This window comes from Melopsittacus undulatus, chromosome 5, assembly GCF_012275295.1.
Source record: "Melopsittacus undulatus isolate bMelUnd1 chromosome 5, bMelUnd1.mat.Z, whole genome shotgun sequence".
In the NCBI taxonomy this organism is placed as follows: Eukaryota; Metazoa; Chordata; class Aves; order Psittaciformes; family Psittaculidae; genus Melopsittacus; species Melopsittacus undulatus.
The window spans coordinates 55,341,505-55,358,738 of NC_047531.1; the positions used below are offsets into that span (position 1 = coordinate 55,341,505).

At 44.3% G+C, this 17,234-nt stretch overlaps 1 protein-coding gene across 1 annotated transcript in view; it reads left to right on the forward strand.

Moving 5' to 3' along the window:
* TMTC1 (transmembrane O-mannosyltransferase targeting cadherins 1) overlaps window positions 1-17,234 on the forward strand; it is a 145,526-nt gene that overhangs the window by 102,218 nt on the left and 26,074 nt on the right. The window contains exon 9 of the mRNA XM_034063247.1: window positions 3,899-4,012. Within this exon, the coding sequence (XP_033919138.1) occupies window positions 3,899-4,012 (114 nt within the window). The remainder of the gene's footprint in view (window positions 1-3,898; window positions 4,013-17,234) is intronic.

The window sequence follows — 17,234 nt, forward strand, 5'->3', positions numbered from 1 at the left end:
TCAGTTTTGTGCTTGTACCCCAGTATGTCTCATTCTCTAGGCTTACCCCACTTTGACATTGTGCAGCACCACTGTTGCCATCTCTGGGCCATCCTGGCTTTCAGTCTCCGGCCCAGGGGCCAAGTTTTCTGGATGCAGAAATCATTCTGTGTCCTGGCTCAAAGTGTGGGAGGATGATGCTGTCTGAGGAAACGCTGCATCTCCACTTAAGTGCACAAACATATGTGCAAGGACTAAATGAGAAGCAAATGAACCACAATTATAAGAATTGCTCAGCTCTAGAGAGAGCTCAAATACACAGAGAGCATAGAAGTGCTCAAATATGTATCATTTCAATAGATGTCTAGAGGCCCCAAGCAGTTTGTTTTCCTGTATTGGCAGGTGGGCAGGGAGGGCATATTTGTTAATTATTTAAGGAACTACCCTATAGAGAGAATGCACAGGCCAGGAGGTCATGCTCCATAGGCTTCAGCTGTGGTCAGTGTTAATTTCTAAAGCCAGGGAGAGGAAGGTGAGGGCTGTGGGCTAACCTCTGCATCCACTGTACCAACCTTTTCAAGGCTTGTCAAGCTGCCATGTTTCCTGTTGCTCCTGGAAAGCATCTGCATGTACTGCCTATGTTCGTGACAGACGGTGCCTGGAAACACAGTTGTAACCGCCAAAGGAACTGTATGAAAGTGGCACTTTCTTAGTCAGCAGTTTTGCCTCCCGACCCAGGTCTGCTGACTTCAGTAATTTGCAAAAAACAACCCATCCTCAAAGGTGGCATTTACTGCTGTGTTATTTTGTTAATTCTGAAAGCTGGCTCAGCTGGGGAGAGCAACTCCTATTGTGTTTTGTGCATCATCTATAGAGCAGTTTAATGTGGCCCATAATTGATATCTGTGAAATCAATACAAGGGTAGGAGGCCAAGGAAAGCGGTTGGTTGTGTCATTCAGAGAATAATTTGCTGTAGAGAACCTTTATTGGTAATAATGATTCCCAAAGCAGAGGAGATTCCTTCTGTCCCCTAGGGCTCTGGCTGAGGTGGGAATGGCCTTGTTTCCCTGTAAGCAGAGCACTTTTCAAATGGAAATCACAGAAAACAAGTAAAGCTTCTTCTGCCCTGCACCCCAATCACTTTGCAGAGCAGAACGTGCACTTAGAAAAACAGTGGAAGGAATCACAGAAGACTTTTCCCACCTGAACTGAGATTTGGGTGATGCCGATATTTGAGGTTGGAAAATGCCACTGGTATTTTATGTCCCTGATTTACAGCTGGTAGGATTTTGACTTTCCATGGAGAGGAAGTGTTGCGTAAAAGGGTTTGCCTATTGTTTATTTTCCATTTATGTAGCTTACTGCTCTCGTAGAAGTCAAAAGGGAAGGAAATCCTCTGTAGGATTGACGTCTGATATCAGTGAGCTTGTTTCTGGCTGGAGCCACATTGGTGCCATAGGTTTTCAGAAGGCACATGTGGACCAGGCTGGAGAAGAGGGAAATGGGAGTTTGGAAAAGCACATTGGAAAATTAGATTGAAATTGTAAGAGATTGGGTGCTTGTGGGAAGCAGAAATGGAAAAACATTGTGTTCTGCCTTGTTATTTATACTCCACCCTTTCCTGCTTGGCTTTCATTATGGACATTATTGTTTCCTCTCTCAATGAGCAAACAGCGTTCTTGGCTGGCCCAAGAATCAATTAACAGGAGTGTTTGCCTAAACTCTCCTACAAAACCCCTCCATGTCCAGTGCTGTGTTTGCTACTGCTTTCCACAGCACAGAAACTCCAAGCAGCTTCTGACATTGCCCTGTGTATTTGCAAAATGAAACTCCCCCCTCCTTGCCCGTGCAAGGAGAATAAATAGGTCAGGGAGTGTGAGCAGTCTGATGCAGAAGAAAGCCCAAGTGAGAACCCAAACTGATTTCTGCCTGTCCTATGTCACCCCCACCTTCAGCGGAAGCATGCTGATGGAGGGAGCTTGATTAGTGATGTTTTAATAAAAGGGACCAGCAGGATTAATGATAAATTCTATTTAAAGGGAGACAGTCCAGAGTGAAAATATTTAAACATATGCATCTTACTGTTAAAACCATACCTCATTAGAACTGAAGTATTTGTGCATATGTACTGTACTCCTCACTGTTTGCTCTGCTTCAGCAGAGGCTTGTAGGAGAGCCAGCAACTCATTGCACGTAGCTCAGAGAGCAGCAGTTTTGCGTGCCTGTCCATGTCTCTGCCTGTAACACTGGCACTGATGTAATGAAACCTCTCTGTATAAAAATTAATATTCCAGTAATGCCCAGAGGTTGTAAGTGTGTAGTTAATAGCTCCCAAGGCCAATGGAAATTAACACAGCCATAGCAGTCAGACATTACTTGCTGCTGCTGCAGTATATCTTTGTGAAAACTAATACAGAAAATCATTCTCTTAAGAATAGCATCAATTAAGTGATTTAATTCAGCGATTAGTCACAAAATGTCTTATTCCTGTAGTGCTCCCAGTAAGTAATTTGGAAATACCTAATGATTAGGAAGCCAAATGCAAGGTGTATTTGTAATTTCAGTAGGCAAACCGTGGCTATGTTGTGCTAAACTCTGTAAGGCAGCCGTGGGTGAAGCTTTGGAAGCTCTCACAAGTAGGTATTAGCAACGCTTGATACCACTGGCTGCAGATAAGGAAAAAAGATATCCTGTTTGCTACTAGGATTCTTCAGTGCTGTTTTACAGTGAAATCCCCAGCAAAGGGTTTCTGCAGCTGTAGGTGCACTCTCCCCCACTGACAGGGGCTGTGCGCAGCCCTATATCATTAGGGTTAACTTCCATAGCCTCCAGAGTTAAACAGGAGAGACAGACAAGGCAAAGCAACACTTGAGAATTTCCTAATCCTTTATTTTTTCTGCCTAAGGTAGGAGGGTCAGAGATGATGGGGGGAGAAAAAAGAGCAGCTGGCAGGAATCTGCTTGTGAGCAAAAACCAGCATTTTGTCTGCTTTTACACGAACAGATTCATCCATCCTTATTTCCCATTACCTCAGAGAGCCCCTATTTATGCACTGGAAAGGATTCCCCCATTAAACAGAGTACTCTTCCCTGGCTTCTTGCAGGGGAAATGTTTCCATGTCGTAGATGCCTCGGATTTTTTTCTCTCTTTAACCTTGAAATGGTGTTTCCTCTAGCTGTACAAGGTGTACCTTGCTTTCTGTGCTCTTAATTAAGTAAATAAGTATATACTTGCTCTTCTCCGTTTGTGCCCTCATTATTAATTCCAAATGTTGAGTACAATCTGCATGCGTCAGTGGAGGTGGAGGGGAGCGATGGGGTGGCTGTGCAGCCACATGTCCTCAGTCATGTGTTAGAATGCCAGAGTGTATACCTTGCCAGATAAGGACAAGAGTCCCAGCTAAGGGCAAGAGTGCCATTAGCTCTCACCTCCTGGCTATACTCCTCTCAGCACTAAGCAGCACATATGTGCTGGCTTAGTACTCAGAATATGCTATGCATCCCCTCTAGTGGCTGATGGACATGGAAAAGATACCTTCCTTCTGGTACCTGCAGCTGACAGATTTAAATCAAGATTTTTCATAAAGTGCTCTATAACACTGAAGTTTAAGCAGGGAGTCTGTTATGGCTATATTATAGAAAGTGCTACATGCTTTGCCTCTAAATATTGGCTTTTTTAGGATCTTTCAATTTAATAATTCAGATTTTGAAATATGAGAGCATCTGGACACAGGGAGTGTTGCAGTGTTGGTGCTAGAGGTGCCTGCGATTACACTGGCCAGTATAAGGTTAATTCCTGCCACATATTTATGTCCACTCAGAGCAAGTGGGAGAAGGGGACCATGAGAAGAAGGTGGGCCTTGGGGAAAGTGGGGTAACTGGATCACGAACATTGTCCTGCTTCTGTTCCTCTTTGCAGCTCAGGAGTGAAGACCTTGCCCCACAACGCCAAGGTGCACTACAACTATGCCAATTTCCTCAAGGACCAGGGCCGTAACGTTGAGGCGATCTACCACTACAAAACTGCTCTCAAGTAAGTCCCTTGATGGCCTGTGGGGCTCTGTCTGTGTGGTGCTGTTATACCTGCCCTTACCTCTTGGGCATGGGGCGAGCTGCCTGCTCCTCACCACTGATTCCCAGGGGCTCTTGGAGGCTGGGAAAGTTCCCTGGCTCAGTGTTTGTGTGCCATTAAATGAGATAGCCTGGCTTCCCTCCAGCTCCACACGTGTGTGTGTGTGTGAGCACACTTCAATATATGCAATAGAAATGTTACCATAGCTACACGTTGAGCAATGAGGTGTCATTTATGCAGCTGAATGTATGCTGGTAAGCAGGAGGTAGTTGTCCTAAATGCATTTTCATGTTCCTGGGCCATTTATCTTAGTAAATTGTTAATGGTGTGTGCCTGGAAAATGCCAGTGCTGTAGCCATCTGAAGTGCAGTAATAATAATAGTACTTACTACTTATATTGAGGCCTCTGTCCACAGAGCTTTGCATGAACACTAAACTAATTGATCCTGAAAATGTTCCTGTGCAGCAGCAGCGTAAACATCATTACTGTGGTTCCTGCAGAAGCAGGAGGGTGAATCGCCGTGTCCACAGATGCATGGTAAAACTGGGCCCTGGGCTGGGCTGTAATATAGGACATCTCCTGTGGTATAGGTCTCTGAAGGACCCTCCTGCCCATGGGTGGATGGGATCACTCCCTGTGAGCATTGTCACTCCTGCTGGGGCCTCGGGAGATTCTTTCTGCCTGGGCAGTGCTCAGTGCAGCAAGCAGGTCACCCCAGTTCCCCAGACCTCTCCTCTGTGGTCCTGGGGGTCTGGGATAAGGGACAAGTCCCTCAGGGGTATAAGTGCAGGGAAAAAGGCAAGGGGACACGTTGGCAAGGGAAAGCAAACATGGAGGGTGCAGATGATGTCTTTGGGAATAAAAACGTATGTGGGAAGGACAGACAAGGTGAGGAGCGGCTCAGCTGATGGACAGCAAGGACAGAGCTCAGCTCTATAGGGCATGTCAGGAGGTGCAAGTCATGTTCTTTCCTGACACATGGTTTGGCAGGAAACTCCAGAAATTACATCTATGTTTTGTCTTCTGGCCAGCTGACAGGGTTGTAACAAAGGCTCTCCAAGGGCTCCTAACCCACCCAGGCTAAGCTTGCAGGACAGGAGTTCATTGTCACTGAGGAGGGCCTGAACCTGGGTGAAAACTATTTTTAGCTTTTTTGAGCAGCATCCTGTTCTGTTTTACCATGCTGGGCATTTAGGAAGTCATTTAGAAAAATCTCTATCCTACTTTTTAATGTTTCCAGGACTGGAAAACCCAGCACAATCACCAAGGTACTGAAGGTTAATTACCTTGGCTCTTGAAAACATCCTCCTTATTTTTTAGTCTGATTTGTTTAATGTCATCTTCTAGTCACTGGGTTTGTTCAAATGCCACGCTGAAGATCCCACTACTGTTTTCCACAGTTATCAGCTCCTCCCTTTACCTGCTGCTCAATACAACCCACTGATGTAGTTGCTGGCATTTTCAGTGTCGTCTGAGTTTTTGCAGTCCTTCAGTTGCTCCTGTGACTATTCTCTGAACTTTCTCAAACTTACCAGAAAAGCCCATTGCAAGTTAAAAAGAAAGGCTAACAAAAATTGTGAAGTCCTGCAGTGAGCATGCGAACACAAAGGAATGCAACAGCTCCTACCAGAATTGCCTCTGCTTCTGTAAATGGGATTTGCTAATGAAAGATTCTGCTCTTTAACTCAGCAGCACCCATTTACTGTAATTATTATGCTGCCTTCTGCTCTGCAGTATTTCAATTGTGAAAGAGTCTGCTTTGAGAACTGGTTACTAGCATTTCCCCAACTTTATTAGACAGCATAGTTTGTGCCAATGGTATTGTTTATAGGATATCAAAAGCCTTGTTGGGACTTGGAGCCACACAGAACCAGCTGTGCTCTTCTCTAGGTACTTGGTATCTCAGTGACACCAGGGCTAGTGCTTCACTTACTTCAGTACTATCAGGATTAGCTGGCACTTCTGAAAAACGAGACCAACCTTGTGCATTTGCTATCTGAACCAGCAGAGTCTCCTGCTGGCTCCATCACTGGGAAGCTGCGTTACTTGATCCCTTGTCTCTCTGCACTTGTTTTCCAAATTTTCACTTTTTTCTCACTCCTGTCACAGGGAAATTATTTGTGTAATAAGCAATAAAACAGTGCAAGTGAAAAGTGTAGTGTGTTCTGCAGTTGAGAATTACATTCCATGTCTTTCCCTCAGACATACCCCTTCTGAAATGCCTGGGGTTGTGTGTAGGCTTTGCAGCCTCTGCTAGGTGCCTACATGTGATGGCTGCATTGAAGCAGTAGAGAAGATGATGGATGTGGGACAAGCAACATGATGGTGGATATAGTGGAAGACCCTAGACAGGTATCTCAGCTAAGAACAGATTTCATGTCCAAGCTATTTACCCATCCTCACACATTCCACCTGTGCAACCACTGCTCTGATTGTAGGCCAGTTATTCTACAGGTAGAGAGAAGGAAGTAGTAGCTCTAAAATCCTGACCAGATTTTGATGGTTCAGGGTATTTTTGGCTACTGTCCTGACCTGAAAATGGAAGAACAGCTGGGAAGCTGGATTACCCACTCACTCCATGAATTTTCTCATCAGGGAGCAGGCAGATGAGCCACTGAAATGCTAACACAACAAGCTTCCCTGGTTTCCCCCCTGGTATCTCTCTCTGGGTGTCTGCTTTCTGGGTGAGTCCAGGTGGATCCACTTGGATCCCAGATTATAGCAAACACAAGCTACTCAAGAGGCTTTGCAGTCTGGCAGCAGCACTGTCAGAAGTAGGGAAGATCAAAATATTGTATCTGCCTAGTGTGCAGTGAGATCAAGGAAGGAATTAATAAGGAAATTGAGTCATTAAGGACATGGACTACCACTGCCCGGGAGCTCCTGGGAGGTAGGAAAGAGAGAACATGTGCCTCATACTGGCTCTGTCTGAGGCACGTGTGATGGCTCATCCACCATTCCAGCTTACTTCTAAGCTTGTGCCAAATTACAGTGTAAGGTCTGCTTGATCTCTGGTGAATGAGTTTAACTGTTTGCTAAACAAAAGTGATCCTGTCAGTCTACACTCCGTTGCTTGAACCGCTTGCAATTACCATTCCACCAACGTAACGATGCGCTTCCACGTGCTGCTGCTCTGCCAGAAGTGTTGGTTGCCATGTAGCTACTCAGCAGAGCAACCCATTGCTCCTGTGAAGTAGGTAGGTGATGTTGTAGCTATTGCTGTGGGAAAAGATGCTGAAGTGCACACAGGTTATGTAATGAAATAATAACAATTGAGACTAAATCTTGGGAAAGTTAATCCCTGGTACTTCATTCACTTGCTCTCATTCCTGCTTTCAAAATCAGGTTGGTCCTTTGCTGGCACCTCTCTATTAACGTCAGGGCAGGTAAGTGGTGGAGGAGAATGTGCTTTCTCTGACAGTGAAACAACAGCACAAGTTTCAAAGGCAAACTTGGTGATCGAGTCCAGCAACCACTTGTTGATGCTGTTGCAGGTGGCCTGTCAAAAGGCTCATTCCCCAGCCCAGGGGCCGGTGACACAACACCCTGATTTAGCCAGGCTTAGGTAATTAGTGCAATCTGATTATGCTGTCCAAGAGTGGGGGAAATGAAACTGAAATGAAATGCAGAAATGGAGAAAACCATTTGAATTGGAGATGTGGAGAATGAAAAGTACAAATTCTGTGTATGTAGGAAAGGCTCCTCCTGTATGTTGGGGTCCTAAAAGAGGAATGATGGAAGCAGAGCCCTTCGGAGATGCAAGATGAGTTACCCGTAAAGTAGACCTGATGAATAGCTGGTGGGTGTTCTGCAGTTGTAGCAGTGGGTTATAAACCTTTCAGCTTACGTTCAGTAAAACAAGAAAAACACACTGCTGGACTGGACTGCTTCACTGGTTTGCCTCACATGTGGTAGTGACCCCAGGAGATACTTAGGTTTTTTCCTTGCAAAAAATAAAGTCCAGAAATACTCTGAGATATGAATTGACCATGGCTGCTCTGAAAGCTGGCCTTAACGTCCGTGCTGCTGCTTCTGCTGCAGATATGCTGGTGCTGTGAGGCATTTCAGAGACTTCCTGCTCCTGCAGATCAAACCGTGCTGGTCTTGTCTGAAGCAAAACTTGTCTTGCCACTCTCGTGTTTGTGAGTGTGAATATGAGGGTGTGCAACCTCACGCAAATATGAAGAACAACTCTGATGTGCTAATGAAGACATTTTTGCTGTTGTTGATGGCTAGCAGGCTTTTGTCCTGCTTTTCCCCAGCCTTGTTTGCTGGACGTTGCTGTTGAGACTGTTTTATTGCTCCTCAGGAATGCACATGTGCTGACATGCAGAGAGGAAAACAGCAGAGGCTTAAAATCCATCTGATGAACATTCATTATGTCTTTAATAACCCTTTTAACAACTGGGAAGAGGGGGAGAAATTCACCTTCCCTGCTACAGTGGCACTCATTCAAAATTTTAATTCCCAAAGCAGCACTGTCTTACCATCTATGTGCTCATTGCCAGGGCCAGGCTTCCCATGGATGGCAAATTGATGCAAGGAGCAGCCGGTGTGGCTGAAGGAGGTTGCTGGGTTTCTTGCTGGAGTTGGGTGAATAAATGTACTAATAATAATTCTGTGCTATTCAAGCTGCATTTCTGTGTCTGGTCAGCATCTGAAAATTCATATTTGCATTCTTTCATATAAAACCATATAGATTTTCCCTTAATTAAAAATTGCCAGTGTTGTGTTTAAGTTAATAGTGGGAGAGAAAGTTATCTTCATCTGAAGGCTGATACTGTGACCATGATATAATATAAATGGTGGAATCATAACTGATTTTTTTCTTCATAATGTTTTTTGCTGGATGAAAGTCACAGAAATGGGATTGGGGGACTCAAAAATGAAAAGTGATAGGAAGAAAGAAACACAGACAGTAGGGTGAGGGCAGAGGGGTGAAGTAGAGACTCAGGCTGGTCCTGCAAGCACTAGGCACCTCAGGGCAACGCTGCACTGGCCTCTGGTATGCTGCTTCTTACTATCAGTGTAATACCTGGTACTGTAGAGTTCTGCAGGAGGTATCCACCATATATAAAAGTGTGAATTTATGTACATAAGTGCACTGGTGTGTGTACATGAGAATGCGTACATGTCTGCAGTGTGCCTGCGTGTGTGTGTATGATCCATCAACAGGTTCATAGCCATAAGCTCCCTGTGGACTGTCTCTGCCAAATGCTGCTGACCAAACAGAGCAGGGAAGGGGACCAGCCTGCCTTGCAGAAGCCTCCATTCTTCTTTGTGGCGTCTTCCAGAGAAGAGGGCCTCTGGCTAGCAAGCAGGAATACTTGGGCTGGCTTTCTTTGAAGCACAGGGAGTTGCTCTGGTGCTCAGCCTTAAGAAGGGAGGAGGGAGTGGGCCAGGAGGCAGATGGACCAGTATGAAAACACTTGGTGCCGTGACATGTGGTGGGGCTCTCACAGAGCATTGCTTACCCATGGAAACTGGGAGTGCTGGTTTGTGGCATCAAGAAGTGTCACGAGATCGTGCTTGTGTATACTTCGTACTTGAATGCAGGCTAGATGGAGGAGGAGGGAGAGGAATCAGTGTGGGTACCATATCTATGTCCCTCACTGAGGGAATAAAGTCGGTTCATAACATCACTGGAGTGGAAAGAAAAAGAACAAGCAAAGCTGCTTTCTCCTCACTCCACTTTAGAAATAAAGCCCTAATCCTGTAAGGGAGACTCAGGTTTCCTGCTAAGCTTTCCCACACACCTTCCCACTGGGTTTTTATATATCTTAAATCAACAGTATCTGGGGTTGTTTAAATTCAGTTAAATTGCACTCTCCATGCAGTAAAAAAATTGTATTCATAAGGCCCTTTGTGTGTGTGTGTGCCTGTGTGTGTGCCTTGAAAGTGCCTCTCAGCGTGGACTGCAGGTGGCCTTGGATACCATCTGTGATTTATTTCTGGAAAGAATTAAAATACCAGCACCATTTGTTAGCCTGTTTTTACAGTGAGTCAAAAATGTGCAGTGCTGCTTTGCTGTGACTGCCACGGCTCTGTTTGCTCCCGAAACTGTGAGTGCCTTTCTGACACTTAATGGTACTTAGGTCAGGCCCTTGGAGCAAGCCCTCTGCTTAGGCACTTGATGAAACATCTTCATAGAGACTTCACATAATGCACTGCATTGGTGGGTGTTACAGACTTGAGGCAGGTCACATCCAAGTAGTCAGAAACATCTTTGCACAGTGTTCTTCTGAATTGTGTTTTGACAATAGGCTTTTGGGGTAATTGGTTCTCCTGTGTATGTGTATATGGTGGTTGTCCTGAAGCTAGGCAGAACTGTTGAGTAATTTAGTAGTAATTGATGGTTGAGAAGGCTGCCTGATAATTTGAATCAGAGACTTAATGGCCTTTACAGCACAGTGCATGGGATGATGGCCAAGCTCCTTTAGCCAGTGCAATATATTCGTTCTCTATAAAGTGCTAATCCCTGCCTGTTTTGGGGTGTGCTTCACCTCTGCTCAGTTTTTCTACTTTTTAGTGATAAAATAATAATTAGGCATGGGCTTTTATTTTCTCAAAACCAGAACGAGTGTAAGTGCAGTCATGTGCCCTGATGCAGAGGTAAATGTGTAACTGCACTGACACAAGTTCCTGTGTGATGTACTCTAGGTTACCCTGCTCTTGGAGGGGGGTTGGACTAGATGATCTTTCGAGGTCCCTTCCAACCCTTGGGATTCTGTGATTCTGTGACAGTGGTGGAAGGTACACACAGATGCATACATAACTCACCCATGGACAATGATATTTACAGCCAGGGCCCCTTTCTAGAACATGGCTTCTGTCATGGTTGCAGGTCCTTCTACACTGTTCTTCAGGGACTTGATGGCTTTTCAAATGCATCTTCTTGGAGAAGAGGCCCCATCAGCTGTGAGAATGACTGCTCTGTAGCCTACCTCAGGCTCTGACTACTTAAATATCAGGGACTGAGCTGAAAATCTGGGTAATGGAAGCTGTTTCCCTAATGAAGCTCCATTTTGATTTTTATGTGGGCTGTGCAGAGAGAGACTTATGGCTGTATTACTCAGGTGTTTGGGTCTACTTTTCACTTTTGGCTAATGAGAACCTCAGATCCAAGGGTTAATGACTTGATCCTACAGTTATTTCTTTTTCCCTAGCTGGCTGTCCTTGTCTTTGTGAAAACTTTCATCAAAGAATGACCAAGTAGCACTTATTATCATCGTGCTAAATCATCAGAGACTTGTCTTCACTGCTCCTTACCACGGGTCAGCAGGAAAATTGGTTTCCAGCACACGTCTGTCAATGACAACCTTGAGACTTTCTGTGAAGGCTTGGCAGGAGCTGCTGAGGCACTCTGCTTATCCCTAGATTTCTGAATGGCCCCTTTGAGCAATTTGGGCACTGTTGGAGTGGGTTCTGCTCTGATTTACACCAAAGACTGAAGCAACCCACAGACATCTTGGAGACAGCAGTGATTATGGGTGACGGTGTGGGGCTGCACAGCTTCCTCCAGTGCCTCTTAACCTTGGGAGATGATAGGTGTGATTTCATCCCATCTGCTTCAGAGAGACACAGGTTGTTATTTCATCCCCTCATGTAGTGGTTTGGTGGAAGAACTCACCCAGTGGTCTCCTGTTTGCTGTGGTGTACCTCTAGTTTCTGTGGGCTCTATGGATGTGCCCGCACTGTTCACGCTGTCTGTAAGTCAGGCACGTCGTGAATTATTGGTCCTTTGTTTGGCTTGAGTGGTTTCTGGAATTTTCCAGGACTTACATGAATCCTACATAAATTTTTTATGTGAGAGCATAAGCAGGCAGCCCAGCTTGATAACCTCATATTGCCTCAGCACTGCAGGGAACATGTGAATTTAGCAGGAAACATTTTATTTATTTATATTTAGCTGTAACACTGTTTGACTTAAAATCCTGGTTTTCTTCTCAACTGTAACTCTTAAGCTTCTGCCTCTGCCCAGGTTTGAAAATTTAGTGAAAATTCAGAAATTGTAGCATTGTTTAATGAGCTGCAGGTTTGCTTTATAAATGGCATGCTTCTGGGTGGTTTTTTTTCCAAAGAGTTAATGGGGCATTTGTCAATGTACACATTAAATCTATTCAGGTTCTCTTCTCCCTCATTTCTGTCCCAGAGAGGTTTTACTCAATACTAGGGTACAACACATACCTGTGCTCTGCCCATCAGCTTTGGGGCTCACCCTGGTGGTAGGGTGCCCATGGGCTGCTGTTCCTGCCAGGGGGAGAAGGACCCTTCTTCATTCCACCAATCCCTGGCTGAGATTCAGAACTTACTATTTATGCTAAACTAGCCTCTGGAGATCCCAGCTGAGATCAAGTTCCACTGTGCTGACCACTGACTGAAGCTGGAGGTTGTCATCACCACAGAGGGCTAGTGCTGTGAGTGGAGAGGTAATAGAATGGGGCAGGGAAGTTTTATTGTCCCTTTAGTGACAGGGCATGGATGCTCTGAAAAACAGAGTTGCCCTAGGCCATGTGGGAAGTGTGGCAGAGATGAGCACCATCTCTCAGTGTCCACATTGTAGGTAGTCAGGGCCAAAATGTGGGTGAATTCTGCCCACCAGAAGGTAGAAGACTTCTGAGGCAGGCTGGGGTACCCAAAGCATCTGTCAGGGGACCCCCTACCCTTCAGCAGCAGCAGGGAGAGGCCAACCTGGGTGGGTGTCTGAACTAGCTATAAGCACTGGTGATCTGGTATTCTCCACACTGACTTCTTGAGCAGGACCTTTATCAGGACCTGAGCCAGTCCATGTAACACCAGTGAGGACTCTAATGGGACCCACAGAGCTGCTAAGGGATGCTCTGGGAGCTCCTGGCACCATGCTGTGGTGCGATCACTCCCTGTCTTGTTCCCAGTGTTGTGTCAGGCCCTGAGCCAGGCCACCTCATAGCTGAGTACTTGGAAATGAGTGTGATGTAATACCCAACCTGTGTACAGCCAGGAGTCTGACTGCTTTGTCACGCTTTCACTGAAGAAGATTATGCCTGAGGCTTCCAGTAGAACCTAAAAGCGTTAGATCTCTCACCTACTGTTTTTTTTCAACAGGATTTCCAGGTTTGGGGTTTGGTTTTTTTAAATATAAAAAGCCCCAGCCTGCCACAAACCTTCTGCCAAGCTGAAGGGTGTTACCTTTGAGGAAATACTGATGCAACTACAAAAACTCTTCAGAAGAAAATCAGCTGCTGCTTAATATTGCAGGATCATCTCTCCCGCTATAAAAGGAATTCAAATGCTGCAAATTGAAGGCCTTTTTGAGACAGACATAGGATCTGGCTTCATGACCCTACACGTCTCTACATCGTGTAGAGCAGCTCTTAGAACAAGGTGCCACGCTTGAGGCCATGGCCCAAGTTGTTGCCAGTGCAGGATTGCTCCCTATAGGATGACTGGTCTCAGAATTACATCAAGTCAAACTTTAATTCAGCATGATATAGAGCTTTATTGAGAACTACGTAGACACATGAACATGAGTGTGAGGTAATATTAAGATTGGAAAATTGGCTTGAAATAGTATACCGGAATAAATATAAAATGCGCAGTATAAAAATTTGGCACAGACAAAACATTATTCATGTAGCATTCTTACTTTTGTTGGCAAAACGATGCTAATAAAATATTACAATATATGTTGGAATGGGGCAAAATGTGCCTTAAAAACTAGTTACCATGCTGCCAGCAAGTAATTAGGCTTGAATAATTAAGGCCTGACTGCATGCTTAATCTGGCTGAAGTGAGCCTTGTGGATGCTGAGCACTGTGATAGGGTCATGTAGGCATGGGGAGAGCTGAAAGCAGGCAGCAGGGACGTGTTCTGCGCTATGGAGGACTTAAGAGAGGAGGTCTGTCCCAGGGGCTTTCAGCCTCCCTTTTTCTCTTAGGAACAAGAGAGGTAACACAACCTGTTTTGTCATGGCAGCTCAGTGGTGGTAATTAATCACAGCTGCTTCAAAGGTGGAACGTTCCCTGCGAATGCTAGGTTTTAAATGCATTCTTTAATCAAAAGATGCATTAACAAAAACCAGGCACGCTTGTTCTTCCCAGCTGAATAAGTTGCTGATTCTTCTTTTTACCAGAAATTAATGTGCGTGGAGCCCCTTTGAATATTGTGCAAGGTAATGCAGGCAGTTTTTTTCTTTCTGCTGCTGCCATTGCATGGCCATTAGGATAATAATAGCCAGTGTTGCTTACAGCTTTTATAATAGCTTTAAGGACTCATGTTTTAAGTCACTGGGAACAGGCTTATCATCAATACTTGGAGAGTGGTGAGGGGCTGAGCATTAGGCTGGGACACCAGAGAGAATCGCACCCTAGTGTGTGACATCTCATGGCTGTCCTAGCTCTGAGAGGTGGCTCTGGACTGCTTTCAATAATCTTTCATTATGCGGTGGCTGTGGGGGGCTGCATGGACCCTGAAATCTGGCATTGAAGCTTTTTCCATGCTGTTTGTGGGAGATTTGCAGGCTTTATTGCAGGTTGGTCTGGCCCTGTCCCCTGTTACTTTCTGTCCCTGCACAGCAACGGCTGTGCAAAACCCACATAATGCTCTTAAGAGCAAGTAGGGAGTTGTCACACTAACGGCTTTTGCCCCCTGAATACCTCTGGCACCAGACTATGGGCTGTTTAAAGGCAGGACTGGGAGGAGAGCTTGCCAGTTGCTTAAGTGGTCTCTCTCAATCTGAATTAAAAGAACTAAAATTCTTGGTGGATTATATGTTGTAGTCATGACAACAGATTCCCTCCCTTCCTCTTTTTACTGGAATTGTCTTGTAGTTCAGATATGGTGCCAAACAAAACCCCTCAAATCGAAGAAAAGATGCTTCAGGTAATAGCAGCATTAAATGAAAAGGCAAATTAAATGGTCATCAGCATTTTGATGACTGTGTTATGTTTTATTACTGGTATCTTCTTTTGAAACTGAATCTGTTGGCTATGCAAGTCAATAAGGCTTTTGTTTGGTGGTATTAGAGGGAATTTTGCTAGCCTAAAAGAAGTGAGGATAATTACTAGCAGTACTTCTTGTGCAGTGTATACCTGTACTAGTTAAAGGGAAAGCAGCTTAAATTTATTCTGACAATTGCAGATACAGCACTGGAGGAATCATTTGAATTATTCATTCTGCAACAAGGAAACTTGTCTTCCCTTTAGAAATGAAATCCCAGTCTGATTAAAAATATACTTTTATGTGTTGGATTCTTTTTTTCTAGAGCAATCTTGCCATTTCAAAACTTCTATTATAGTTGCCTGTGAATGTAGGTTTTTAAAGAAAATTATTCTGATTTCTAAAAGAAAGGAGAAACTGATTTTTTTTTACATGAACTGCTTCTTGTAGAATAAGTTTAATGAAATTCAGCTTTCTTTCATAAATAATGCAGCACTTGCATTTGATTAGGTGAAGCCTAGAGGAATTTTTACCTAATCAGATGCATAGCAAGAAGGATATTGCCTGCAGACTGTTACCATTATCAGTGATGGTGGCAAGGAAAATACAGCTCTGTGTGTGTCCAGATAGGAAGCTTTGTTTCTTGAGAGAGGCTGCAAAACAAGGCATATATGTTCCAACTGATTCCTTGCATCTCAGTATCCTGACTGTAAAATAAGGTCTGGCTTTTGAGTATTGTCATTATTGTGGCATGAAGAGACCTCAGGTTAACTGGAGACCTCCTTGTCCCAGTAATGTGTTTCTGACCCTTCAAAAAAATAAATACATGTGGGAAGAGGCAATTTTGCATCAGAGAGCTTATGGTCAAAATAAGCAGAGTAGATATTGGCAATCACTGGAGCCAGTTCCAAAAGTATTGAGAAACAGCACAAGCCTTCTGATAACATCAAAAGGGAAAACAGTGTTCATGTGCCTCCATTCATAAAAAAAAATAGATGACATACAGCAAACCAGTTTGCAAATGGTGTATCTGCAAGTTTTGCAGAAACATTTTGAGAGTTCTTAAGTAAATGTTGGTTTAATTAGTCATTTATGGTCAAGTTTTACACAGTTCTGTAAATCCAGCCACAAGACTTTGTTCTACTCTGGTTTTATCCCCAGGAAGTCATTAGTAGCAGCAGTGGGTGTGCATGAACAGAGGGTGGGTTGAATAATGCCATTAGTGCTTTAGTCAACATCCATACTAATAAATAAAAAAGGGTCTCGTCCCCATTCTCTAGCCCTTAGGTCGGTTGGCATAAACTGACCACAAGTGTTCAGTATTTGTATCCTTTGAGAAACAGTGGCCAAACCCAGCTTGGCTGCTGGGACCAAACCCTGGTCTGAGCCTAGCCCTGGAGCACTCCTGGCAACTATTTGAGGTTGGTGTGAAAGTGTTGGCAACCATGTTTAACAGTACAACAGCATGGATGGTCATGGGCTCAGCTTCTGGCTCTGGTTACTTTATTAGATGTGATGCTTTCTTAGGGCTTGGTTATAGCTCTGCTGAACTCAGTTGAATGGCATCTCTCTCTACCACCTTAATAAAGTAATATTCCAAATAAAGCTGTAAAGAACTGAACCCTAATGGCAAAGCTCAATGCCATTGCCTTATCTCACTGTGCTCAGATTTTTCTCTCAATGTTTGTTCAGGTATGTAAAATTGCAAATGTCAGAAGTTCTTCAGGCCAGATGCTAAGCGGGTTTAAGCTGACAATTTTTGCTAGCTGGGGTTCTGGTTTTTCATTTGCATTTCTTGGAAAAGGCAATGAGATGTAATGAATAAATGTAAAACACAAGAAGCAGAGCCCAGGATGCATGGGAGTTGTGCTTGCATCCTGTGATTTGCTGTCGAGAGGTTTTAGTGCTGAGTGCAGAAGTGTATTTATGTAGCTGCTGGTCAAAACTGTGCAATTTAAAGGTGAAATCAGTTCTTGTTTTTAATCTTGAGTTTTCATTCCTCTCCACATTGGTGCAAGGAAATCTTCTGGGCCTAAAATGTCATGGGAGCACCAGAGGCCAAGAACAGAATTAATTTCTGAGTTTGAGAGAAAAATCATCAGATTTAGGGCTGTAAAATGTTAATCTGTTTCTTTCCCAAGACTTGTCTGAAATACTTTTGCCCACTCATAACTGAAGAAGTTTCATGTCAGATATTAAGGCTGTTTTTATGTGCGAGTACTGACAAAAGTAGTGCACAGCTTTTACCACAGCCAACTGGAAAAA